Source organism: Schistocerca serialis, chromosome 3, assembly GCF_023864345.2.
Source record: "Schistocerca serialis cubense isolate TAMUIC-IGC-003099 chromosome 3, iqSchSeri2.2, whole genome shotgun sequence".
NCBI lineage: Eukaryota > Metazoa > Arthropoda > Insecta > Orthoptera > Acrididae > Schistocerca > Schistocerca serialis.
In genome coordinates this window covers 861086019-861113206 of record NC_064640.1, presented here as the reverse complement: position 1 = coordinate 861113206, position 27188 = coordinate 861086019, and the positions used below count along the sequence as shown (strand labels likewise).

At 41.8% G+C, this 27188-nt stretch overlaps 1 protein-coding gene across 1 annotated transcript in view; it reads right to left on the bottom strand.

The window, feature by feature from the left end:
• LOC126471272 (calcium/calmodulin-dependent protein kinase type 1-like) overlaps positions 1-27188 on the bottom strand; it is a 522524-nt gene that overhangs the window by 59104 nt on the left and 436232 nt on the right. The window contains exons 4-6 of the mRNA XM_050099391.1: positions 13622-13760; positions 7327-7450; positions 422-562 (exon numbers count right to left, since the gene is read on the bottom strand). Of these exons, the coding sequence (XP_049955348.1) occupies positions 422-562; positions 7327-7450; positions 13622-13760 (404 nt within the window). The remainder of the gene's footprint in view (positions 1-421; positions 563-7326; positions 7451-13621; positions 13761-27188) is intronic.

The following is a 27188-nucleotide window of genomic DNA, read 5'->3' as shown; positions in this document are numbered from 1 at the left end:
CCAAGTAAAAGATTTTCATTACTACTACACTTTCACTTACAATTTGACACACAACATTTTCCTTCCTGTACATTTCTCCAATTGCATCTGTTTCTGTCCCCCTTTGCATTCAGACTTTAAATGTGAATAAAATTATGGAAAATACAAGGTTGGCCATGAATAAATCACCAATCACCTAACAGAAGACACACTGAAATTAAACGAACACACACACACACACACACACACACACACACACACACACACACACACACACACACACACACACACAAAATGTGATTCATCCATATAAACACAGTAAGAACATTTGACTTGTACCGCAATACAAAGTGAAGTAACTTTTATAATCTGACACACACTTATCCATCATACAGAAAAAGTAAGAATTCCCATGTGACTCTTCTCAATTCAGGAGTATTACCTTTGAGAATCTGTGCAAATAAATTTGCATCATTTTCATCATAAAATGGTGGATATCCACAGAGTAGAATGTATGAAATTACACCTATACTCCACACATCTACAGCTTTCCCATAGGGTTTCTGAGCCAGAACTTCAGGAGCTGAAACAAGAACAACAATTATTACAATCCACTTATAATATGAAAAATCATATCTTTATACAAGTTCTGCTTAGAAATCAGGTTGAACTTTTTTGTAATGTAGATGGGCTTTGTGGTGTGCACATACCAACACCTATCACCACCACTAAAACTGCCACTGTTGGTACACATAGTAGTTATAATATAGTAGCACTAAGGTGGCCTTACTAAGATGTAAACAGGTTTTACATTCTATTTTTGACACTCTCATTTATGAAGTAAAGCAGTGGAAACACCATGTAGGAATATCAATAATGTAGGGAAAGATAGATTGCTGACCTGAGCTGCTGGAAGTGGTGGTCATGTGTGCGTGAGGTGTGCTAGCTGCTATGTATGAATGGTGTGTGTTTCTCTTTTGCTTCTGAAGGCTGTGGCTGAAAGCTTTGTGTAAGTGTCTTTTATTTAAACCGCCTCCAACTTAATATGCCTTCTTTACGGTAACTGTCATTTATAACTTAGACATAAGGATACACAAATTTTCATGTTCCTGAAACTGCAATATGTACATCCAGAAACTGATTTAACAACCTGCTGTCTTTTTGATTAACAGATTAAACCTTCAATTCTCCACATAACTTCTCATTCACCTGGTAATCATCTTTCCTATCAAGAATATGTCTCAATTTAGAACAAACTGTCCCTAACTGTTTCGATTCAGTATAATTATTATAAAATTCTTAAGAAATTACTTTAGTGGATCAGTGCTTTCTCTTTCTGGCATTGTTCTTCTTTAATAGGTAATAAATTAAGAAAACTAGTTAATATGTCAAAATGTCAGCATATTCATTAGACATTAAAGAATGGCACTGTTTAACTTGAAGAAAGGTGACAGGACAGATGCCAATAATTACAAAACTGAAACTTCCTGGCAGAGTAAAACTATGTGCCAGACCACGACTCAAATTCAGGACCTTTGCCTTTTACAGGAGTGTGCTCTACCAACTGAGCTACCCAAGCATGAATCATGACCAGTCCTCACAGCTTTCCTTATGCCAGTACATCATCTCCTATCTTCCAAACTTTGTAGAAGTCCTCCTGTGAAATAGAGACATGGCTTAGCTAAAATCTGTGAGAAGGGGGAGGGGGGGTTGTTTCCAGAATTAAGCCTTAACTCTACAGCAGAGTGTGTGCTGATATGAAATTTCCTGGCAAGTTAAAGAGCATTTGCCCATGAAAGGCATATGTCTTTGAGTTCAATTCTCAGCCTGGCACATAGTTTTAATTTGCCAGAAAGTTTCATATCACTGCACTCTCTGATTCAGACTGAAGGTTTCATTCTCAATTACAAAACTGATTTTCTGTCCCATGGGACAACAAAAAGGTTACCCCAACCCAGGATACTCATTGGTTAAGACTGAGTCCAAAGCATGTCCATCTAACTCAATCAATGGCATACCAATGTTCTCAATATGACTGAAGTTGGGGGGAGGGGCTCACAAACACCCTCATATCTGCGCATTATTCATTATACTCTCCTAACAACACAATTGGGGAGTAATGTGGTGGTGCAGGTGAACAAACAGATGTACATATTATCTATCTGCACGATTTGCTACTGAGAGAAAATAACAGACATATCAAAGGCTCCATCTGACTCTTATAAACATGCCCCATGTAAGTTGGATGCATTGCCTGAAGTGGTTTTCTATTTACTTTTATCCTGCCATCAACACCTACCAACATGTGCCAGAACTAATGAGCCCCAGGGGTGATATTTTTCCATGCCCCTAGTACCAACTGGAGGTGTCCCTTTACCTATGTTAATCTCTGTGTTCTGTATTCACTGAAGTCAGAGACAAGCTGTTATTATGTTTCTATATTACTTAAAGCAAATACCAGAACTGTCCCTCTGAAATAAACATAGCCAATTTCCTTCCTTGTCCTTCCTCAACCTGAGATTTGGCTCTGTCTCTGGTAACTTTGTATTCAACAGGAAGTTAAACTCTAAACCATTTTTAATAAATATATTAATGGTGCAACTTTACATGATGATGTGTAAAAAGCACAGAACCTCCGTAATCTCTGAGATGGTGTGTCACATGCATCAGACACCTAGGGTGTGGCTGCAATCAAGTGAACTGGTTCTGCATTCTTATTGCATCATGCACTTAACTTTTGTCTATGGACAGTACAAGGTCCGATGCCATCATATCCTTGAGACACATCAAACTGTTCCTTTGCCATTATGTTGTCTCTCTCTCTCTCTCTCTCTCTCTCTCTCTCTCTCTCTCTACTCTCTCTAACATAGCAGCTACCTGTAATTCAACTATTGAAGAATTCACTCTTTCTCTTACCAAATACTGCAATAATAAAAAAGAAACTATCACTAGCTGTTGAATTCTGTGACATACAGAAAGGAAACAACTGTATAAATCATAATACACTGCCTAGTGAAAAATGTGAAGCACCCAGAAGAGAGGTTATGTGATGTTATTTCAGTGATTACAAAATCAAGTCAAATTTAGAAAGAACTTGGGAGTATGAGTATACTTATCTGTATGACATTGCACCTCCTCTGATCTGGATACAGCCACGAATTCAGTTGGGTAGGGTGTTATAGTGTCATTGTATCCTGTCCAGAGGCAAGTGGGGACTTTTGTAACTGGTTCTTGACATCCTTGATGCTGTCACTGGAATGGAGTTGATGCCCGAGCTAGTCCCACACTGTTCTATTGGGGACAGATCTAGGGATCTTGCTGGCCACAGAAGTAACTCAACATGATGCAGACAGTTCATAGAGACACATATCATGTGTGGACAACCATTGTTCTATTGAAAAATGACACCATGATACTGTTGCATGAGATTTAACATGAGGAACTAGGATGTCCTTTATGTAATGTTGTGTCATCACAGTTCCCCCAATTACTACCAGCTGTGACCTGAAGTCATAACCAATGGTGCCCAACACCATGACTCTAGGAGTAACACCACTGTGCCTCTCCATCACATGGGAAGAATGTCACCACCATATTTGATGGCAACAGTCATCTTTGGTACTGAAGAACTGTGATTCATCACTGAACACAGTGTGACACCATTCCCCAACAGTCCATGCTTCTGGGATGGCTGATACAGGTGTGAAGGGGTTACAGTGTTATTGGTGTGCAATATAGTGATCTTGCCTTGTGACGCTCAGATGTAGTTGACCAGAAACTTGACAATAAGTACACCTGTCCCCACGTTCCAATGCAGACCAACACTGGCCACCGTCACATTCAAATGCCCCACAAATCTTAACATTGCACGATTCAACCAGCTGGCAAAATTGAGACCCACAATGAAGTCAATTTCAAACTATCAGATGCTGATAATGCTGCCATGAGTACATGGCATCTTCACATCCTTCACAGTGATCATTCAAATATGACGCTGCTCATGCACCTTATACTACTACTAGGTATGGTAACACCAAACATGAATAACACTAACGCACCATAGTGGCTATTCTATCTGTCACAGAGAACTGCAACTCTAATCATATACATGGTATTTACATGTGTGCAGTTTCATAGCCATCCTACCACAACTTTTGGGTACTTAGCTTTTGTTTGCTAGATAGTATATTTTGGTAGTAAAATCAAAGTTTTATGGAATTCATGTTGTACGAAGCAACTGTTGAATATTATATTTAGCAAAGAAACTGCAGAATTTGTCTGAAGTTGAAGGTAGTGTGAGGTGGAGATGTTGGGGTGAAGATCATTGTGATATTGCGCACCATTTATTTTTGAGTCCACCACTTTTTTCTTGTACAACAGAAGCATCTATAGTTGTATATATATTAATCATTGGCGGCTGTCTATGCAGATGAAACTTGTGCTGTAGTTTACAAAGATGTGAGTAAATAATATTTTAGAAATAATTATCGACTACAGTCATGGGAACGGTTCAGTCATTAATTTAGAACAGGACAGTGTACGCATTTCTGTACAACAGTGATGACACATATGCAGTACATGGTAAAGTGTTAGTAGGACTTGTCAATATGGTTTGCCTAGCGAGGCACCAATGTGGCCGACACACAGATTGCATCTGCATGCCAGATTAACAACTGTTGATGCTGCACACAGCCTGAGTGTGGTTTTTAGTCAGTTTTACACACCTGCTGACAAGTTTCCCATGTCTGCATTACAGGAAAAATTTAAAAAAAAATGATAAAACAGGAATCTAAGTTCATTCTGCTGCCCTTTCGTAGTGGATGGGGAAAGATACTTCATACGAACATTAGCAGTTTTCCAATGTATTCCATTCACATTATGAGCAAGGGTGAAGGGTTTATCCATATGCCTCCAAAGGACTCTAATGTCTCTTGCATTATTCTCATGATCATTACATGATGTATACAATAGTAGCAGCAGAGTTGTCACACCATCTTCCTTCAACATACACTTTCTAAATTTATCCAACAGAATCTTGTGAGAACAGCATTTTCTTTCTTCCAAAGATCCCCATTCAGATTCTCTGAGCAACTTTGTTAAACATCTGTATGTGGTTTACAAATCTGTTATGGTCTTAGCAGCATGCCTCTGGATTAATTTAATGTCTAGTTTCATGCTTACTTAACAGGGACTCAAGATACTGGAGCAGTACTCCTAGAATTGCTCACACTAGCTTTTTTATGGTATTTCTCTTATAGATGCAGCACAGTTTTGTCAGCATCCTTCAGCCTTGTCTGTTGCACATTCTATTTCATATCACTTCTGGCTATTACACTATAATATCTAAATGAAGCCTGTTACTACAGTGTAAAGGAGTTAAAGAGTTCTTAGATTCAAGTATACAAAATTCTTAAATAAGAACTTCTTCTGCAAATTCCATGCAGATAATGTGCTGGCCAGTGTATGCACAAAACACACACACACACACACACACACACACACACACACACACACACACACACACACACACAAAATGAATAAATTAAAAAAAAAGGTCACACTCAACCCCGGGCCCCAGTCTATTTAAGGCTAGCCAAGCTATGTCCAACCTCAGTTCTGCATGTGTATGGCTACAGCTCTTTGTGTACATAATTGGTTCTTGCTGAATGTTACTTAAATACTGTGTTTAAGTTGTTCATGGGTCTGTGGAGTAAAGCTGTATGCAGTCTACAGGTCATGTTGCACTTGTAAGTAACTACAACAGGATACTATTAGGTTATTTCTTTTGTTATTGGCATTAGATTGTCTTTAACTACATTTAAAGGAAACTTTCATCCTTCATATCAAGTGTAAATTCTGTCCAAGTCTTTCTGCATTCCCTTACAATCATCCAACTATAATATTTTCCTGCAGACAATAGTATCATAAGTGAAGAATCTGAAAGTCATGCTGAATCTATCTGGTAAATTGTTAATGTCTAGTGAAAATATTAGTCAACCAGTATAACATACTGGGTTGTACTGATAAAAAGAATCATCAAGCTAATGGCACATCTGTCTGATTGTAACTTGGTTATTAGTTGACAACTTGGTGATCTTCATCTGTGTGTCTGTCTGCAAGATATCCTCTGGGAATAAGGCAAACTCTGTTTCACATGAATTGTTTTAATCCATGCACATTCTTTCAGTAAAGCTTTTTTCCCATACTGGAACATCATACTTTTTGAGCTTAAAATATTCTCTATGATCCATCTGGATGTTGGAACTATTGATCTGAAATTCTGTGCATTAATTCTCTTAGCTTTTTTTTTTTTTTTAAACTAGAGCAATGTGCACACCTTTATAGTCAAACAGAAATATCTGTTATGTGAGAGATCCCTTATAAAATCTGATTCTTTATCAATTCTGCTCAGACCCAGCCCCTCATTTGCTTTGAGTTGTCTTAACTGTTTTTCTATACCAGGTTACTTATTTCAGTATCTCTCAATTTAGAATGGATGCAGCATCCAAACACTGGTATGGTTATTTTCTTCTTAGTGGAGGCTATTTCTCTTTCTGTCTTGTTTCATTCAATTTTCTGTGGTTTGCCACTTGCACCAGTGGACTCATAACCAATGTTAGAGTAGTTGTTGACAGAACAATATTGTCAACTTGTGCCAAAAGTAGCTTGTGATTGTATACAATCTTTTTGGCAGTTTTTTAGACTTTTTAATTTTCATGCTACTGTATTCCTTATTCCCTGAAGTTAGCAGAGCAATGTAGAACCAGATTACCTCCATGACACACCTCACTCCCATCCTTGGATCTGCATATGCACATGTCTTAGGTCTTTTTGTTTTCTTCACTTCTCTCCCCTTGCAATACATATTTCTCATTCTTTTTTCCTTCATAATATTCTCATATATTGTAGTCTATCTGTGTAAGCTGTATTCTGGCCTCTGTTTCTACCAGGTTGCTTGTCTCTGTTTTGTAATTAGCTTACATGGAAAATGCCCTTTAAATAATGTCTTCCTTTTGGGGTGAAACCACAGCTCTAAACAATAAACACTGTTCCTAGGTTTATCAAACTATTCTCTTTTATGTTTGTTTCATTAATACTTTCTCTGAGTTATAAGTTTGTTTCAATTACTCAATGTTGTCCTTGAATTTTCTTTTTTATGCAGTCCTATATCTAAAATAGGTTTCAGGTTAAAAAGCTTCTTATGTAATAATAATTAACTGGTGCCTGTGAACATGAAGCATCAAAAGAGTTTAAGATTATAATGCTTAAGACTAAGTGATGTGGTAAACCAAAGGCTCTAAGTGCTGGGTCAGCATTCAACATTTAACAATATCAGTGCATACTTACCGACATATCCAGGTGTGCCACATGCAGTAGCCATAATTCCAGAATCCTCCATCTTTGATAGTCCAAAGTCACTTATCATGATTTTGCTGTCTTCATCTGGACTGTAGTATAGTAAATTTTCAGGCTGCAACATAACAAACTTTTTATTCTAGATATGACATAAGAGATTCTACCATAATGGAATTGTAAAGTGGATTTGAGATAATTACTTTAATATTATAGCAAACATAATACCAGTTTTTTAAAGTTATTGTAAGTTATGATGATTTGTACAATTAATGGTAGTACAGAGTCTGAAACTACATCCAGAAAATCTAAATGACTTTTTTCTGTCTTTACATCATCATCAGTTATTGTTTGCATCCTAAATAAAGGGTGGTAGAAAAGCCAATATTTAGTATGAGCCGGCCGTAGTGGCCGTGCGGTTCTAGGCGCTACAGTCTGCAGGTTCGAATCCTGCCTCGGGCATGGATGTGTGTGATGTCCTTAGGTTAGTTAGGTTTAATTAGTTATAAGTTCTAGGCGACTGATGACCTCAGTAGTTAAGTCGCATAGTGCTCAGAGCCATTTGAACCAGCCATTTAGTATGTTGTCAATATTGATATCACAGATGGAGCGTGAGCTCAAGCGGACAGTTGGGGAAGGGACTGGGCCACAGGAAGGCTCTAAAATTGCCACTATTATATTATAAAACATAGTTGGTGCACTAGAAGATGCACCCCAAGAAATGAATTTTGCAGGAGGCACAGGGAATTGGAAGTTAGGATACCTACAAGATAATCATGAGTACATCTGTTTATATTATTAAAATTCTTATAAATGTGAAACGATTTTTAGCTTTATAATCCAAAGGTAACCATCATATGATTATACTTAGCCTGAATCTAGCTAAATGATCAACAACCAATGAAATTAAAATTCTATCAAACATTTGGCATTTCTATACACACAAAGCTACCCATGTTCAGGAGTTGCTTCATGTTGACCTATCAATAAGACAAACATTTGCTCTAGAATTTCTTGCATGCATGAAAGTGGACAATAAACAGACATGAACATTCTGCGGACATATGAAGCCAGCCTCCATCTCCAAGGCCATGTCAATACACAGAACTGCAGACTACCAGCAATGGAAAATCCACTTGCAAATCTACCAGTGCCATTTCATTCTGTAAAGGTAACAGTGGTGCGGGTTGACAGCATTGTTTGTAGTAGGGCCATATTTTTTTTGAGGATATGGTTCCTGTGAGTCCTGTTTTCCATATAGTCATGGTAAATACTATGAGAATCTTTATCAAACAATGGAAAATCCAGAATGCAATAATGAAAATATTGTGAAAAGGATAGACTGCATTTCACCATATAGTGGACAACTGAGTTGCAGACTAGCACGACAAGAATACTGCTAAACAAGTAAGCTTCAGCCAAAAGGCCTTTTTCTGTATTAAAGAACACACACCCACATTCATGCAAACACACCTCTGGCATCTGAAGCCAGAGTCTGGCATATGTTGTTAATGTTATGTAGACATCACCTATCATCAGTTAAGATGGCAAATAGCACAGTAAATAACAACAGAGGGACCACTGCACAAGCATTCTGAGGATTCTTTAAATGTTTGTGTAGTTGAAGACATGGACCACAGATAGACAGTAATGAGAATAGCATTTTATACAAAATTTGAGATGAAGTGTTTAAAGCCATTTGAGCAACAAAAATGGGAAGATGGTAGGTTCTGTAGAAATAATGGTAGTTCAATAGAAATTACTAAAGCTGGAGGAAAATTTAGTCAGAAGAAATGCTGCAAAAGTGGGACAATACTTCATGACTTACCACTTTGTCTGGAATTAATAGATATTGAGGATGTTTTTGTTCTGTTTCTCAAGGCAAGTCAGTACAGACATTGAAACAAAGGTAATGACTCAGTCTACATTAATACACTGAAGAACATGCACATCAAGTCTACAGCTTCCATCATACTTCATCATGATAGTGAGAAATTCAGAACTATGGATTCCTTCTGGGAGAAGTGGAAGGAAGAGCACCAAGCTGTAGGAGTATCCTTGAATGCGCCGAGTTTATTAGACGGCGCAGTAGCCCGCCACACATCTTTTCCATTTCCAAGCACGCCGTTATCTCATGTGCACCTGCAAACCCGAACCTGAAGTCAGTAAAGCAAATGAATAGTGAATAAGTGCTCCTGTACCAAAATGGATGGGCAGTTCATTCCCTGGGATATGCACATGGCTTGAGAGCCAGAGAAAGACAACCGAGTAGTCAGCATGATGACAGTCAGTGAGAAGATCATGAACAGCAGAGACCAAAGGGTGGATAGAGTACCAGTGGTCAACAACCTGGAGACTGCTCATTGAGTTACTACACATCAAAACACAGTCAAGGGAGACCCATTTAATAAAATGGAGGGCTCTTCTAATGACTGTCAGCTCTGCTATGAAAACACAACGTGTTTCAGACAATGAATTTTGTTCCACACTGGCAGGAGATGTGAAAGCATGTCCCGCCTAATCCACAGTTTTAGAACCATTGATGTAGAAGATGGCAGTACCTGGGAATTCCTGAAGAACTGGACGTAACAGATGTCAAAAGATCATGGGACAACCGAGACTTTAGGATCTTGGAAGAGATCAGTCTTAATCCATGGCCCAAGACGTGGGGAGCACAGTCCAGGGAGGGGAGACAGATATCTTGGCAGAGGGAAGCGAGGCGCATTCCAACCGGTAATCTCCCTGAAAACACGAATCAGGACTATGACACCCATTGCCTATAAAGAAAATGGGATACATGGGATGACCAGAGAATTATTGCATGATGACTGCATATTGGAGACCAAGAACTGGTACCATCAAATCTGAAGAACGACGATCCCCACTTCAGAAGGAATACTATCTATGGAACTAGTCCCAAAGGCACCAGTGACCAGACGCCACAATAGTGGATAGCGTCTAACAGTTTCAAAGCTGACAGAGCTGCTGAGCAACCATAGTCCAGTTAGGATGAAACCAGGGCCTTGTCAATATGGATAAGAGTGGCACAATCTGCACCACATGATGTGTGGGAAAGGAAGCAGAGAACATTAAGTTTCCACAAGCAGTTTGTCTTCAAGTTATGAATATGGGGCAACCAAGTCGGCTTTTTATCAGAAAGGAGGCTCAAGAAACGGGACTGTGTTACATTGTTCAGGTGCTGGGTAGCTAAGTAGAGCTCCGGATCAAGATGAACTCAGGTACGACGGCAGAAATGGATTACCCTCGTTTTCGTAGGAGGCAACTGGTAAACATGGGAAAGAGCTCATGCAGAGGCCCACCGAATGGAACCTCGGAGCTGGTGTTCAGCAGAGGCTACCGAGTGGGAGCTGCACCAGCCGCAAAAATCGTCGACATACAATGCAGTCGTGCCCAGCGACCCAACAGATGCCATGGCCCACTGATGGCGATAAGGAAGAGAGTGACACTCAACACAGAGCCCTGTGGGACGCCGTTTTCTTGATCCTGTAGCGAGCTGAGTGAAATGCCTAGCGGGATAAGAACTGACGAATAAAAAATGATAAGGGGTCTTCAAAGCCCCATTCATGGAGGGTGAATAAAATGTTATGATACCAAATAGTGTCATGCACCTTATGCACGTCAAAAAAGGCTGCAACGAGATGTTGGCATTTAGTAAAACCTGTCGGATAGCTGTTTCCAACCTACGCAGATGGTCAGTGGTGGATTCTCCCTTCCAGAAACCACACTGATAGGGGGATAAAACGCCTCAGGATTCGAGAACCCAGCATAATTTGTGGGCAACCATCCTTTCAAGCAGCTTACAGAATACGTTGGTCAGGCTAATCGGTCGTTAACTATCGAGAGACGTTGGGTTCTTGTATGGCTTAAGGATTGGGACAACTATGCCATCTCACCACTGTGAGCGGGTAGGCGCCTTGAAGGCAAAGAAGGTTGAAGCCCCTGAGGAGATGTTGCCTATGGGCAACATTCAAGTGTTGGATCATCTGATTGTGAACTGAATTAGGGCCAAGGGTGTGTGACATGGGACGAGACACAGGGCCTGAAGTAGTTGCTTGTCAGTGAAGGGTTCATTGTAGTAGTGATGGGGAGCTCGTGCATGAGTCGTTCAAATGAACGCTTCACTCCTGTGAAGTGTGAACTAACCATTCAATTTCAATGAACTGGTACTTCAAACTCTTCACAGATAGCACACTCCACACTTTTTTCTAGTTCACTCACTCTCTTCCCTCTCCCTCACCCACGTCACTCCTCCTCCCATCACTTCACTCCTCCCTGTCCGGCCTGTCGACGAATCACGCGGTGTTAGTGGGGAACGATAGGTTTAGACGGGTGGAGGAGGTGAAGGGTGAGGAGAAGGCAGCGTCAGCTGCTACCTGCAGTGCTGACATCATTACCCGTGACTATTTGTGCAGTTAAACTTCGCGTCTACGGGTAGCCTACCGTTGGCAGCACTTGAAGACAAATGAATATTAAAGATAGAAACGTAGTGGCTATGTGTGTGAGCACACACAGCAAATATGAAAATAAAAGGTTTGTTAATAACACTGAAAGAGGGATTTTACCTGAAATCGTACCAGTGACTACAGGTGACAGTTTACGTTTTGAATCTAGTGGGTTATTATTGTCAACGAAAATAAAATCTACAGGAAAACTTCTGAATAATTACTTTACGTAGGTATATAGACTTTGTGACAGTGTTAAACATACTCATTCTATTTTGGATTAAATTTTAAAAGGAACATAAAATTGGACTGCATTTCGTTGGTAGCCCTATTTTTCAGTTCATGAATACAACAAATAATGTTTCATTTGGCAGATAAAGACTTTTTTGGGCGCTTCATGAGAAAATGTCGAGCAAGATTAAATGTAGTACCTTCTTTATATGTGACAGCCTTCTCTGTTTATCTTTCCTTTGTCCCCCTTTTTTTTCCTTTATTGTCATTTTCAAACCTGTATACAGGCAGGCCTGCAGCAGCACACTACGCCGCTCTTTCGCCGCAGAGAAACACAAAAGATAGAAATGAAGACAATTAGAGAAAAAAGATGGTGGACATATAAACGGAGCCAAACACTTTTTAAAATACAAGGTGCCGTTCACGGGCGTAAAGTCCAAGATAAAATTGTTCAGACACTTGGACACAGACAGAAACGCCCTTTGTCCCCTTCGACCATGCTGTATTTAAGATAACTCAGACGCTGTAAGAGCGTAAAACGTTGCGTGCACGTTACTCCATTGTTCCGCCATCTGTTGGTAAAATTGTGAAGTATTACGAAGCTTTATTGTACGAGCGAGGCGAAGCGAGCGTAGCAGCGGCTGAGCGGCGAACTGGGCAACTTCGCTAGGCTTCCGTACTTCACGAATGAACTACTTCATTTGAACGCTTCACGGCAAAAAGTGAAATGAATGAAGTAGTTCACGGGAATGAACGAGTTCGACCCACCTCTACATTGTAGGATTCAGCTTGAGAGAGTGAAACATAACGGGATGTCTCCAATTTGTAGCTTCTGCAGTAGATAGATAGCTGTATAGAAAGAGGTTGCCGAAGCGGTCGCGAAGTGGGTTGCAAGCTGTTCTGCAAGAAGTGGTGAATCGGTACTATGACCATCTTGCACGACAAGATCCGGAAGAGCTGTTCAACGCTGGAGGCCCATACGACCACGGAGGCTGGTCCACACCTCAGATCAAGAGGCATATATCCCCAGAAAAGAGACGTAGCGCTCCAAGCAGTTTTTTTTTTTTTTTTTTTTTTTTTTTTTTTTTGGTTGATTAGACAGTAAGAAGTCGCCTGAAAGTGGTCTGCGAAGGCTGTCGTCTGAATCGTCATTGGCGTCAGAAAATGCTCAAAAACGCACCTTTTTCCACGTAAATAGACATTGAAATTAGGAAAAGATAATTTTTTTAACTAATATACTATTGCCAAAAGTTACTAAAACAGCGCAAATCATGTTTCCACTTAACGATATAATACGAAATTTAATAGATGCGTTCTGCATCACTCCAACAATCTAATGATTTTGAGCTTCCCATTCATCCCGTGAAAGGTTGGTGTTTTCGACTGCAATCGCGCATCCATACTACTCCTTGACTCTCAATACCTTAGCTAGCTAGCGGTCTGCAGGGAAATGTGTTGCAACACGGTAACAATTTCTGATTGTAACTTTTACTCTACCTGTCTAATTTTGATACTTACCCAAACCTTATTTTATGCAGCAACTAAAAAGGAATGCAATACAATCAAATTTCAACCTTGAAAAAATATATAAATACCTTTAAATCTCTATGTACCACGCCCTGTTCATGCATGTAGTCAACAGCTTCCAAAACTTGACGTATAAGATCCGAAGCATCTTTCTCCGTGTAAGATCCCTTCTCCACTATACGATCGAATAGCTCCCCACCAGTAACGCTGAAAGAGAGAGACAGAAAATAATCTGTTTATTAGTTGCGAAAGTGCGTGAGTCGTATGAGACACTACATCAGAATGTTCAAGCATGTATCTTTCGCAAGCATTAAAACAAAGTGTTAAATGTCAGTGACAGTATGCAAGATCCCCTCGCTTCTAAACTGATACTGTTATTACTCAGCTTAGCCGCGAGTCCGTAGAGGGTGGTATATGTGACGTACAGTATAATTGGTCAGCATTTCTACCCGGAATTTGCGAGTGTGAGTCGGACCTTCCTTGATCCTCCTTGGTGAGTCGTGTCGTCGGATTTCCTCCTACCTGTGGGCGGTGTAGCTCTCGTAAATGTCGTCCCATGCAGATTCTTCATTGGCGCATTGGATGTCTCTGTCGGTGGAAGCTAATTATCTGAAATTGCTGTCGATCAACTTTGGGGTATCTACTCGAAATTAACATTCAGAATGCCGTAATACCACTTTTATTCTATTAGATCACTAATGAAACACCCATGTCACAAACCACTCGTAACCGAGAGCATGGCTACCATCGAACAAGACAGGAAGAGCTCTTAACGCCGACTGTCGACTTTGGCGCGCAGTCCGTATCTCTTACTAGTTTCGTCACAGTTCGTGGATTTCCGATCGAGTTCGTACTTACTAAGATATGCATTTGTTAATGAACGGGTGTGAATTTTAACGAGGCAAAATTATGATCAACAGTTTTAAACATCCAGAGGCTCCTCCTAGTACTCATGTTGTCATAAATGACTTTAATTATAAAATACATATAAACAAAATCGGTGACTTTGACACCAAGATGGCGGTACTTCCCGTCATGTATATTTCCCAGGCTGACGCTTGTTGCTACGGTCCAGCGCCGAGCCCCACCCCACTACGCGCGACATATGGTCGCTTCGTCACCTAGCCAGCCAGCGTGGGAAATGCTCTCCGGCTCATGGCAGGCTACGGACTACAGCACTTCCTAACTACCGTGAATACATCAATAAGAGACAATAATTTATTAAAACTGGTAAACATGTCTTCCTCATGTAAGAGGCACCTTACAAGTACTACAAAAGTGATTTATCCTATCTAACTGCTACTATACTGAAGAAATGCATCTTGTTCCATCCGCAAAATCTAAAATTATTAGCCTATCGCACAATGGTGCAAATGTAACAATTATCCTCATTGCAATTTTCCGTAAGCTCATAAACACAACGAAAACACAGTTATTTGGAAATATATATTGTGGCACACATGGCAAGTCATTGAACTTCACTGAATGGAAAGTGTCGCAACGTGAACATATTCACCAAATCTTACCAAACTGTTACTCCAGAGTTTCATTGTCCGTGGGATAATATTTTATCCCGCTGGGAGACGATACTATCATTTTGTGTTTTGAAGAACTTGGTCGGCCGCTGAAGGGAACTGCATTCACTCTTGCACTGACTTCTCTGACTGAAACCGACGTCCACGCATGTCTCTCTTCAGGTCGCCAAAGACGTTATAATCATACGCCGAAATATCAGGGCTGTACAGAGAATGTTGCAGTGTTTCCCAACCAAATCGCCTAGCCTTCATCCGATTGGTAGTGTGGAGGCGGGCGTAATCATATAACAGGATGTTTCCGTCGGACAGCATTCCTGAAAGTTTTGACTTTATGGCGCCTCGCAGTTTCTACAAAGTGTCCTCATAGCGCTATGCATCGACTGTGGTTCCACGCTCAAGGAATCCGACGAGCAAAGGGTCCTTGCAGTCGGAGGAGGTCATCATGACCCTACAAAACCTTGAGTGAATAGCTTTGGACTTCTTTGGCGGTGGAGAAGAGAGATGTTTCCACTGTTGGCTATGCCGTTTGCTGTCGGAATCCTGTCGGCTGAGCGATAACGCCCGCCTTTACACTGCCAATCGGACAAAGGCTACCCTTCAGCGATTTTCTTGGGAAACATTGCAACATCCTCCGACCAGCCCGCATCTCTCACTCTGTGATTTTCAAACGTTTGGCGACCTGAAGAAAGACATGAATGGACTTCTGCTTCAGTAGGACGAGGAAGTACAAGAGTGGAGCGATTGTGGATCCGTCAACGGACAACCGAATTCTTCGAAACAGGAATTCGTCGTCTCGTCCTCCAGTATGATGCATGTGGTGATTACTTTTGAATGGAGCCATTTCATGATTCTGTGGTGGTGGGTGTTCGGTTTTCATTTGACTACCTCTCGGACAATGATTGCAAAACGAGTGGAGAAGAGTTTGACTCAGCACGACAGTATGGGAAGAACAGTAGCCACCAGTCCTTCCAGAGAGACTACACCAAGCAAATATACACTACTGGCCATTAAAATTGCTACACCACGAAGAAATGCAGATGATAAACGGGTATTCACTGGACAAATATATTGCACTGGAACTGACATGTGATTACATTTTCACGCAATTTGGGTGCATAGATCCTGAGAAATCAGTACCCAGAACAACCACCTCTGGCCGTAATAACGGGCTTGATACGCCTGGGCATTGAGTCAAACAGAGCTTGGATGGCGTGTACAGGTACAGCTGCCCATGCAGCTTCAACACGGTGCCACAGTTCATCAAGAGTAGTGACTGGAGTATTGTGACGAGCCAGTTGCTCGGCCGCCATGGACCACACGTTTTCAATTGGTGAGCGTTCTGGAGAATGTGCTGGCCAGGGCAGCAGTCGAACATTTTCTGTATCCAGAAAGGCCCGTACAGGACCTGCAACATGCGGTCGTGCATTATCCTGCTGAAATGTAGGGATTCGCAGGGATCGAATGAAAGGTAGAGCCACGGGTCGTAACACATCTGAAATGTAACGTCCACTGTTCAAAGTGCCGTCAATGCGAACAAGAGGTGACCGAGACGTGTAACCAATGGCATCCCATACCATCGCGCCGGGTGATACGCCAGTATGGCGATGACGAATACACGCTTGCAATGTGCGTTCACCGCAATGTCGAAACACGGATGCGACCATCACGATGCAGTAAACAGAACCTGTATTCATCCGAAAAAATGACGTTTTGCCATTCGTGCACCCAGGTTCGTCGTTGAGTACACCATCACAGGCCCTCCTGTCTGTGATGCAGCGTCAAGGGTAACCGCAGCCATGGTCTCCGAGCTGATAGTCATGCTGCTGCAAACGTCGTCGAACTGTTCGTGCAGATGGTTGTTGTCTTGCAAACGTCCCCATCTGTTGACTCAGGGATCGAGACGTGGCTGCACGATCCGTTACAGTCATGCGGATAAGATGCCTGTTATCTCGACTGCTAATGATACGAGGCCGTTGGGATCCAGCCTGGCGTTCCGTATTACCCTCCTGAAACCACCGATTCCATATTCTGCTAACAGACATTGGATCTCGACCAACGCGAGCAGCAATGTCGCGATACGATAAACCGCAAGCGCGATAGGCTACAATCCGACCTTTATCAAAGTCGGAAACGTGATGGTACGCATTTTTCCTCCTTACACGAGGCATCACAACAACATTCCACCAGGCAACGCCGGTCAACTGCTGTTTGTGTATGAGAAATCGGTTGGAAACTTTTCTCATGTCAGCACGTTGTAGGTGTCGCCACCGGCGCCAACCGTGTGTGAATGCTCTGAAAAGCTAACAATTTGCATATCACAGCATCTTCTTCCTGTCGGTTAAATTTCGCATCTGTAGCACGTCATCTTCGTGGAGTAGCAATTTTAATGGCCAGTAGTGTACAATTGTTCGACCGGCTGTGACTGATTTGATTGATTGATTGTTTGATGGATGGGTGGATGGATGGATGGATGGATGGATGACACGTGGAATCCGTGAAGAAGTTACAGACAGTGCGTCACCACGAATCTGCGGGAACATATTGCAGGAAACTGGGTTGAGATCTCGACCTTTCAGTCATCGTTTCCCCTGACTCTGTACTTCAGACAACAGAGACTTGCATGGTGTAGATCAGTGTCCAATTTTTTAGCTTACCTGTGTCACAATGGAAGAAGACGAGTATTTTTGGGTCACAAATAATACACTTAATACTAACATAAGAGCTGAGGGGAAAAACAGGTCTGACCAATGAGAGAATAGTATCATAACTTTATATAATTTTGTTTTTTAACTGATCGTGTGAGAGATGTTCACTTCCTGTGCCACAGTGACAATGATTATCTAGACGCATACCTCTCGACAACTGGAATCATGGCATGGGGAGTTATTGCATATAACATTTGATGAGGAGCGGGTGAACACCTGCCTGTATGCGCCAAGAATGGTAGGCCCTCTTGTCATACCCTTCGGGACCAGGCCACCAAATGGCATACTACAGCAGAAGAATACAAACCCCACACTGCAGTTCACCCCACAATTGCCTTGAGGAATGTGTAGCTCGTTGACTGACCTGTCCGGTACCGTGATTCACCGCCCATAGAACATGTCTGGGATCGATGGAAGGCTGTAACGTTTATAATAGCCTCCAGCCAGCAGTCTTCATGAACTGACACAACATTTGTTTCTGGCATGGAAAAAAATTCCTAGTGATGACATTCGGACGCTGTTTGATTCAGTGCACAATGAATACGAGTGTGTTCTTTCCTGATAATACTCAAAAATTTTTCAACACGATGAGTATACTGAGAAACGCATCCACAGAATGTTCTGGGTGAACACGTATAGAACTGCCACTTTATGGTAGTCAAACGCCCGCCCGGTTGGCCGTGTGGTCTAACGCACGGCTTTCCGGGCGGGAAGGAGCTCCTGGTCCCCGGCACGAATCCGCCCGGCGGATTTGTGTCGAGGTTCGGTGACCCGGCCAGTCTGTGGATGGTTTTTAGGCGGTTTTCCATCTGCCTCGGCGAATGCGGGCTGGTTCCCCTTATTCTGCCTCAGTTACACTATGTCGACGATTGCTGCGCAAACAAGTTCTCCACGTACGCGTACACCACCATTACTCTACCACGCAGACATACGGGTTACACTCGTCTGGTGTGAGACGTTCCCTGGGGGCCGAACCGCACAGTAACCCTGGGTTCGGTGTGGGGCGGCGGAGGGGTGAAGTGGACCGTGGCAGTCGTCGTGGGGTTGTGGACCACTGCGGCTGCGGCGGGGACGGAGCCTCTCCATCGTTTCTAGGTCCCCGGTTAACATACAATACAATGGTAGTCAACACGAGCGTCAGAAGTGTTTACATACGGTGGATAAGCGGAGGTAGTACGTGTAAGACACACTTCCTTTGTCGTAGAAAATCTTCGCATATAACTCAAATTAAAAATTTTAAAACTCCCGATACAAAAAACCTCTGAAAAATAAAAAACAAGTATGTATTGCCCCTATAAGTTTAATATAAGTAGTAATATTTTGATCCAAGCCCCATCACGTCAGGGGGTCCCAAGTAAATTAAAAACGGGAAGTTAACAGCAGCTATCCTTTCCAGAATAGCATACTTTCATTGTTGATTGGTATAAGCCTCTTCTGTTTGGTGTCATCTCTTCCAGTCCTGCGCGTCCCGCATCCATAGCTAGTGAAGTTCTAATTACGTATTATGTAACATATGAAAACCAATCTGTCTTTAATTAGCCTAACATCGTTAAATAATAGAGTTACCTGTTTATTTCAAATCATATTTTTACATAATTACGTACGAACTTAGTTTCATGCACTAATCTATCTTAGGAGATCTCTGTCCTACAGTGGTTTAATGATAGCGTACTAACCTACGCTTCATTAAACCGACCGAGCGAGGTGGCGCAGTGGTTAGCACACTGGACTCGCATTTGGGAGGACGACGGTTCAAACCCGCGTCCGGCTACCATGGTTTAGGTTTTCCGTGATTTTCCTAAATCGCTCCAGGTAAATGCTGGGATGGCTCCTTTCAAAGGGCACGGCCGATTTCCTTCACCAATCCTTGACAATCCAAGCTTGTGTCCCGTCTCTAATGATCTCGATGTCAAATGGTTGAAATGGCTCTGAGCACTATGGGACTTAACATCTGAGGTCATCAGTCCCCTAGAACTTAGACCTACTTAAAACTAACTAACCTAAGGACATCACACACATCCATGCCCGAGGCAGGATTCGAACCTGCGACCGTAGTAGTCGCGCGGTTCCAGACTGAAGCGCCTAGAACCTCGATGTCGATGGGACGTTAAAACCAATCCCCCTCCTCCTCCATTAAACCGTGAGCGCGAGTGGCGCGGTATGCAGCTTGTGAGCAAGTGCGTCGACCCGAACGGACAGTCTCGTGGGGACATGCTTCGACGACGGTTGTGTCCATATTGAGAATTTTTCGGAGTTAATTAAGACTTAGGCTCAATATTAGATATTGCTGTTCTGATATTTACCTACGATGCCTAGGTAGCCCACATATATTAAAATTTCATATTTCATCATTTCAGATGCAAGGTAAATGTACCAAAGAGTCCGCAGTCCGAAAGAGAGCGCAGCTTGTGTTCCTGACAGTTGACTAAACCGAACAGTTCGCCACTGACGTAGTTGTGTTCAGTGTGGTATCAGAAACATCTCGTAGAAGTTGTGTGAAGAAATCCTGTGTTTCCGAAGTGAAACAGGTAAGAACTATAGACCAATATCTCTAACGTCGATCAGTTGTAGAATTTTGGAACACGTATTATGTTCGAATATAATGACTTTTCTGGAGACTAGAAATCTACTTTGTAGGAATCAGCATGGGCTTCGAAAAAGACGATCGTGTGAAACCCAGCTCGCGCTATTCGTCCACGAGACTCAGAGGGCCATAGACACGGGTCCCCAGGTAGATGCCGTGTTTCTTGACTTCCGCAAGGCGTTCGATACAGTTCCCCACAGTCGCTTAATGAACAAACTAAGAGCATATGGACTATCAGACCAATTGTGTGGTTGGATTGAAGAGTTCGTAGATAACAGGACGCAGCATGTCATTCTCAATGGAGAGAAGTCTTCCGAAGTAAGAGGGATTTCAGGTGTGCCGCAGGGAAGTGTCGTAGGACCGGTGCTATTCAGAATATACATAAATGACCTTGTGGATAACATCGGAAGTTCACTGAGGGTTTTTGCGGATGATGCTGTGGTATATCGAGAGGTTGTAACAATGGAAAATTGCACTGAAATGCAGGATGATCTGCAACGAATTGACACATGGTGCAGGGAATGGCAATTGAATCTCAATGTAGACAAGTGTAATGTGCTGCGAATACATAGAAAGAAAGATCCTTTATCGTTTAGCTACAATATAGCAGGTCAGCAACTCGAAGCAGTTAATTCCATAAATTATCTGGGAGTAGGCATAAGAAGTGATTTAAAATGGAATGATCATATAAAGTTGATGGTCGGTAAAGCAGATGCCAGAATGAGATTCATTGGAAGAATCTTAAGGAAATACAATCCGAAAACAAAGGAAGTAGGTTACAGTACACTTGTTAGCCCACTGCTTGACTATTGCTTACCAGTGTGGGATCCGTACCAGATAGGGTTGAAAGAAGAGAGAGAGAATATCCAACGGAGAGCAGCGCGCTAGGTTACAGGATCATTTAGTAATCGCGAAAGCGTTACGGAGATGATAGATAAACTCCAGTGGAAGACTCTGCAGGAGAGACGCTCAGTAGCACGGTACGGGCTTTTGTTGAAGTTTCGAGAACATACCTTCACCAAGGAGTCAAGCAATATATTGCTCCCTCCTGCGTATATCTCGCGAAGAGACCATGAGGATAAAATCAGAGAGATTAGAGCCCACACACAGGCATACCGACAATATTTCTTTCCACGAACAATACGAGACTGGAGTAGAAGGGAGAACCGATAGAGGTACTCAAGGTACCCTCCGCCACACACCGTCAGGTGGCTTGCGGAGTATGGATATAGATGTAGATTTAGAAGAATCACTTTTCAGCTTTCTTGATATAGTTCTGGTACTCTGTTGCGTAAGTTATACACAGAATACACGAGCAACAGCCTTTAATTCTTGATTACAGTTTGAAAGGCTCGCAATCTACCATACTGCCTCCACATGTTTTGCAAATGTGACGTGTGCTGCGATCTGTTGACTTCACTTGGAACCACTGTTTCTGTACGAAAGGACGCGCATATAACGTCCCTGAAGAGTGCGTGCGTTCTCTTTGGGGTTGGTTGGTTGGTTTGGGGGAGGGGACCAAACAGGGAGGTCATCGCTCCCATCCGATTAGGGAAGGGTGGGGAAGGAAGTTGGCCAACTGGAATGAGGATGACCGGACGCGAGTTCAAACAGTCGTCCTCCGAATGCGAATCCAGTGTGCTAACCACTACGCCATCTCGCTTAGTCTCTCTTCGGGGCACAACTGCAAATTTATACCTCTTGAATGCGTTGTGCAGTCCGAAGTATAGGTTTTGTTTCTAAATGACTTCAAATCAAGTACGAAAATCGGACAGGAAGCTCATCTAAACTTAAAAGTTGCTCAATGAGCCGGACAACGATTTTTAAAATAGAAAAAGCAGAAACAAAGGTTGCTGCTGCTCTTGGTACGAAGGAGTCTGATTTAAAAGGAAAAGACTGAAAGATACGATTAGAGAACATAGGTTTTTGCGTCACCAGATGACTGGATGCAGTGCACGAAGTGTGGGAAATGGTAGAACGAACGGCGCTCTTCAATTGAGGGTGATATTGCGTTCGTTTGTGACATTTGCAAAGTGCGTACATTGCGTACTCTTAAACGCAGGTGAACGAAAGACAGAGCGTTTCCCTTTTTTTTGTATTTTTGGAAAGTTCAATAAAACCATTACCTCTCTCCGGCAGTAGTTTTCTGAACACATAGATTTTGTGTTACTAAATATAAACCTAAAATGATTTCGTTTTCCTACTGATAACAACCCAGATTTTTATGCTATGCCGGCCGGAGTGGCCGAGTGGTTCTAGGCGCTACAGTCTGGAACCGCGCGACCGCTACGGTCGCAGGTTCGAATCCTGCCTCGGGCATGGATGTGTGTGATGACCTTAGGTTGGTTAGGTTTAAGTAGTTATAAGTTCTAGGGGTCTGATGACCTCAGAATTTAAGTCCCATAGTGCTCAGAGCCATTTGAACCCTTTTTTTTATTTTATTTTTTTTACGGCTATTCCATAACTGCGCACTCTTGGGTATGATATTACAACTTATATTAAAATTAATGGGGTAATACATACCATTTTTTTACTTTTTTAGAGGTTTTTGTCTTTTTTTCTGAATTTTTAATTTAACTTTTATTTCATGCTTTTTTAAAATTTATATTTTTATTGCTGGACACGGAACGATCGACACTCTCTCTACATTCATACAAATACTTTCCGGGACGAAACACGAAATTGTGGACTGTGTTTTCATATATATTATTACGGTTGCAAGATTTTGGTACTGCAAAATCGCACGTGTGGTTTCCAGTTTCAACCTGAAACTATTATTCTGACTTTTTTCTTTTCTTTGATATATTTTTGTCACTTACGCAATTTATGTATTTCTTTTTTTTTTTAATTCACACATACATTCACTGACTATATTTCAGTACATACTTTGCTAATTTAGATAACAAAAGCATTAAGCAGGTCTGATAATTTTAAATCAAGTATGAAGAAAGTGGCTGCCATTGCGCTCTCTTCCAATAGGCTGCCTGAACTATACGGGCAAAATTATTTCATTTATTACTAAACTGTAAATATCACAGAGCACCACAAAAAACTCTGCGAAAGCGTATGTTTATTTTTTACATTTGAGTCACAATCACCTTTTTCATACTTCGTACACGCTGAAACGGAGAACTTCAAAACACGAAATCGTCTTTGCTGGCCAACCGTAAAAGATAAACATATGTCCTCGCGAACTCTTATTTAGATCTTTTTGAGCTCTACAGTCTGGTACTACGTACATTGATGTAGCTCTTACGTATTACTTAGCGTATATCAAGAGAGCGCGCTTGCAAGGAACATTTTCACTTAATTTGGCTGACTAAATTTAAACGGCTGAACAGATTTTCGTTGAACATAGCTAAGAACCATTCCGATTAAACCAGCTTAAAATAAAACTGCCATTAAAACTGGATCTTTCGTTTGAGAGCAGTGATGCCACCAACAGATACACTCTAAACTACTAGTAACAGTTCTGATAATTGTCCTTCTCCATGGAGGAGCTTTAGTTAATGCATTTTATAACATATCTGTTCTACATTGTATACCTGGGTTGTGTTCTCATTGCACCTCAACTACCACTTGATATAAAACAATGTCTATACGAGAAGTATGTTTGTACCTTGTATTGTGTTTGTGTAAATCTCAGTTCAGTTGCAACTGATTTTTAATGTGAACCCCATAAACCATTAAGAATCAGATATATTGGAAAGAGAAAGTAAGAATTCAAAGAACTCTTAAAAACTCTTTAACCACATGTACAGTTATCTACTTTACACAATCTTCTTACTGCTCGCGTCTATTGATTAAACCCTTTTATTTACTTTAGGTGTCTACCCCCATAAGATATTTCCATATAACAACAGGGAAGAAAATATGCAAACGAAGCCAAAACTCTTCTTTTCAGTTAAACACAATCAGAGACGCTTCTACAGGTAAAACACGGTGAACTGTGTTTCTTGATTTTTTTTGTCTATGTGTAGACTACTACAACCTGTTATACAAAAAGAAAACAAGGAGTTTCACACACTGTTTTTCATTTAGTATATGACCATTAATGTCTACTTCTGGTGCTAGCAGGTCATGCTTGTTTGAAATAGCTTGAGATGAATCTTTTTGAGATTAAGACATAAAACCGTTGGTTGTCAATAACATCTACATCTTTTCAACTAAGACTGAGTTTGTATACTTGATTAGTATGCTTGTATCATCGACAAATTTTACGGCTTTTGAATCTCTCCTTACATTCAGTGGATCATCATTTATGCAGGTTAACAACAAGAGTGTTACCAGTACTGATACTTGTGGAACTCCACTTATATTCTTGCATTCTGAGATTAGTTTCACGCCTGTGACACAGTCAGTGAATGAGACTTTTTGCTTTCTGGTGTGATGGTAAGATTCCACTCATGAAAGAGGGATGTCACAACTCTTCAATTTACCAAGTATAATTTCGTGATACAATCCTACAAGGGAACCTCCCCATCGCACACCCCTCAGATTTAGTTATAAGTTGGCACAGTGGATAGGCCTTGAAAAACTGAACACAGATCAATCGAGAAAACAGGAAGACGTTGTGTGGAACTATGAAAAAAATAAGCAAAATATACAAACTGAGTAGTCCATGGGCAAGATAGGCAACGTGAAGGAGAGTGGGAGCTAAAGAGCGCTGTGGTCCCGTGGTTAGAGTGAGCAACTGCGGAACGAAAGGTCCTTGGTTCAAGTCTTCCCTCGAGTGAAAAGTTTACTTTCTTTATTTTCGCAAAGTTATCATCTGTCCGTTCGTTCATCGACGTCTCTGTTCACTGTAAAAAGTTTAGTGTCTGTGTTTTGCGACCGCACCGCAAAACCGCGCGATTAGTAGACGAAAGGACGTGCCTCTCCAATGGGAACCGAGAACATTTGATCCCAAGGTCATAGGTCAACCGATTCCTCCACAGGAAAACACGTGTGATATATTCTATACGACACTGGTGACGGCATGTGCGTCACATGACAGGAATATGTTGTCGACCCACCTAACTTGTACACTTGGCGAATGGGTAAAAAGATTCTTCTACCTTGCCCGATTTAGGTTTTCTTGTGGATGTAATAATCACTCCCAAAAAAGTGATGAAAACATAAGAGTTTGTCACATAAACTGCAACAAATGAATGCAACAGTTTCACAGTCGCACAGTTTTCCCTGTGCTCTGTCAAAACATATGTTTTTAACGTTTTCAAATTTTTCCGTGTGTAGACCGTCAAATCCTGCATATGTCCAAGCAAATCTGAACATGTCCTGGAATTTTGGAGAGCGAATTTGATTGTGTGTCCAACCGGCTCTCTGACCGAACACGCTGAGCTGCCGTGCCGGCTTTCACTCGAGGGAAGACTTGAACCAAGGACCTCTCGTTCCACAGCTACTCACGCTAACCACGGGACCACGGCGCTCCTTAGCTCACGCTCTCCTAGATGTTGCCTATCTTGCGCATGGACTACTCAGTTTGTATATTTTTTCATATTTCCACACAACTTCTTCCTGTTTTCTCGATTGATCTGTGTTCAGTTTTTCAAGCCCTATCCACTGTGCCAACTTATAACTAAATCTGAGGGGGGTGCGATGGGGAGGTTCCCTTGTTAGCATGACGCTGCCCCTAACCAGAACAAGGGCGCCGCCATTTTAGTCACTTTCCACAATACTAAGAGTATACGTGACGTGCGTCATGGGCGCATCAGATGAACAGACGATGAAAATCACTCTCCAGACTAAACTGCTATTCATATGGGAAAATGACATTGTTCTAGGTTCGCTCGCTGTGGACGAACACTCACTGTAGAGTCAAGTGATTCCTTCGTGTCAGGAGAATGCGTCACAAATCGAAGAGCAAACAGAGCGACCTATCATAGGTGACAATTCACGGTCTGATGAAAGATGCGTACATCAGAGCCTGCCGATGGGTCATGGCAGGTGCTTTGTGGGTTGGATGTCTTCAGGAATTTTAGGCAAGGTAACGATCTTGGTGCAGGATTGTAGTTCGTGGTCGACCTTCCACTTACTGTCGCTGGATGTTCCCTCCTTCCTGGAATTTTCTCCATAACTGTGAAAGCAACTATACGAACGATCTCTCCATGTGCTGGTTTACCCTGTACGCCCTATGTTTCCATGTTAGCTGCTACAGTTCAGTGCAAATAAAGGCGTCATGATGCAGTGTTTCCCGGTGGATCTCAGACAGCTTGTCTTGTGGGTAGAAATGGAGTATCTTTCACCAAATTCTTCAGAATCGAGAGTGTAAAGTTTGTTGAGACATCAGACTGGCTCTTCTCTCGTGCTGGGAGTCTGGCTGTAATATCGATTATAATGATGATAATGGATTCATTGTAGTGTGCAGCGCGGTTCAGAACTCTGTAAAATAATCCAAACGTTCAGGAGTTCAGAAAAGAGAGATTATCATTTATGGACCTACTTTACGAGAAGAGGGAGACTGAAATAATAAACACAATACTTTCTACTGAGCAGAAACACTGTGGGTTGAAAAAAAAAATCTGTCAGTGTAGATACACTCCTGGAAATTGAAATAAGAACACCGTGAATTCATTGTCCCAGGAAGGGGAAACTTTATTGACACATTCCTGGGGTCAGATACATCACATGATCACACTGACAGAACCACAGGCACATAGACACAGGCAACAGAGCATGCACAATGTCGGCACTAGTACAGTGTATATCCACCTTTCGCAGCAATGCAGGCTGCTATTCTCCCATGGAGACGATCGTAGAGATGCTGGATGTAGTCCTGTGGAACGGCTTGCCATGCTATTTCCACCTGGCG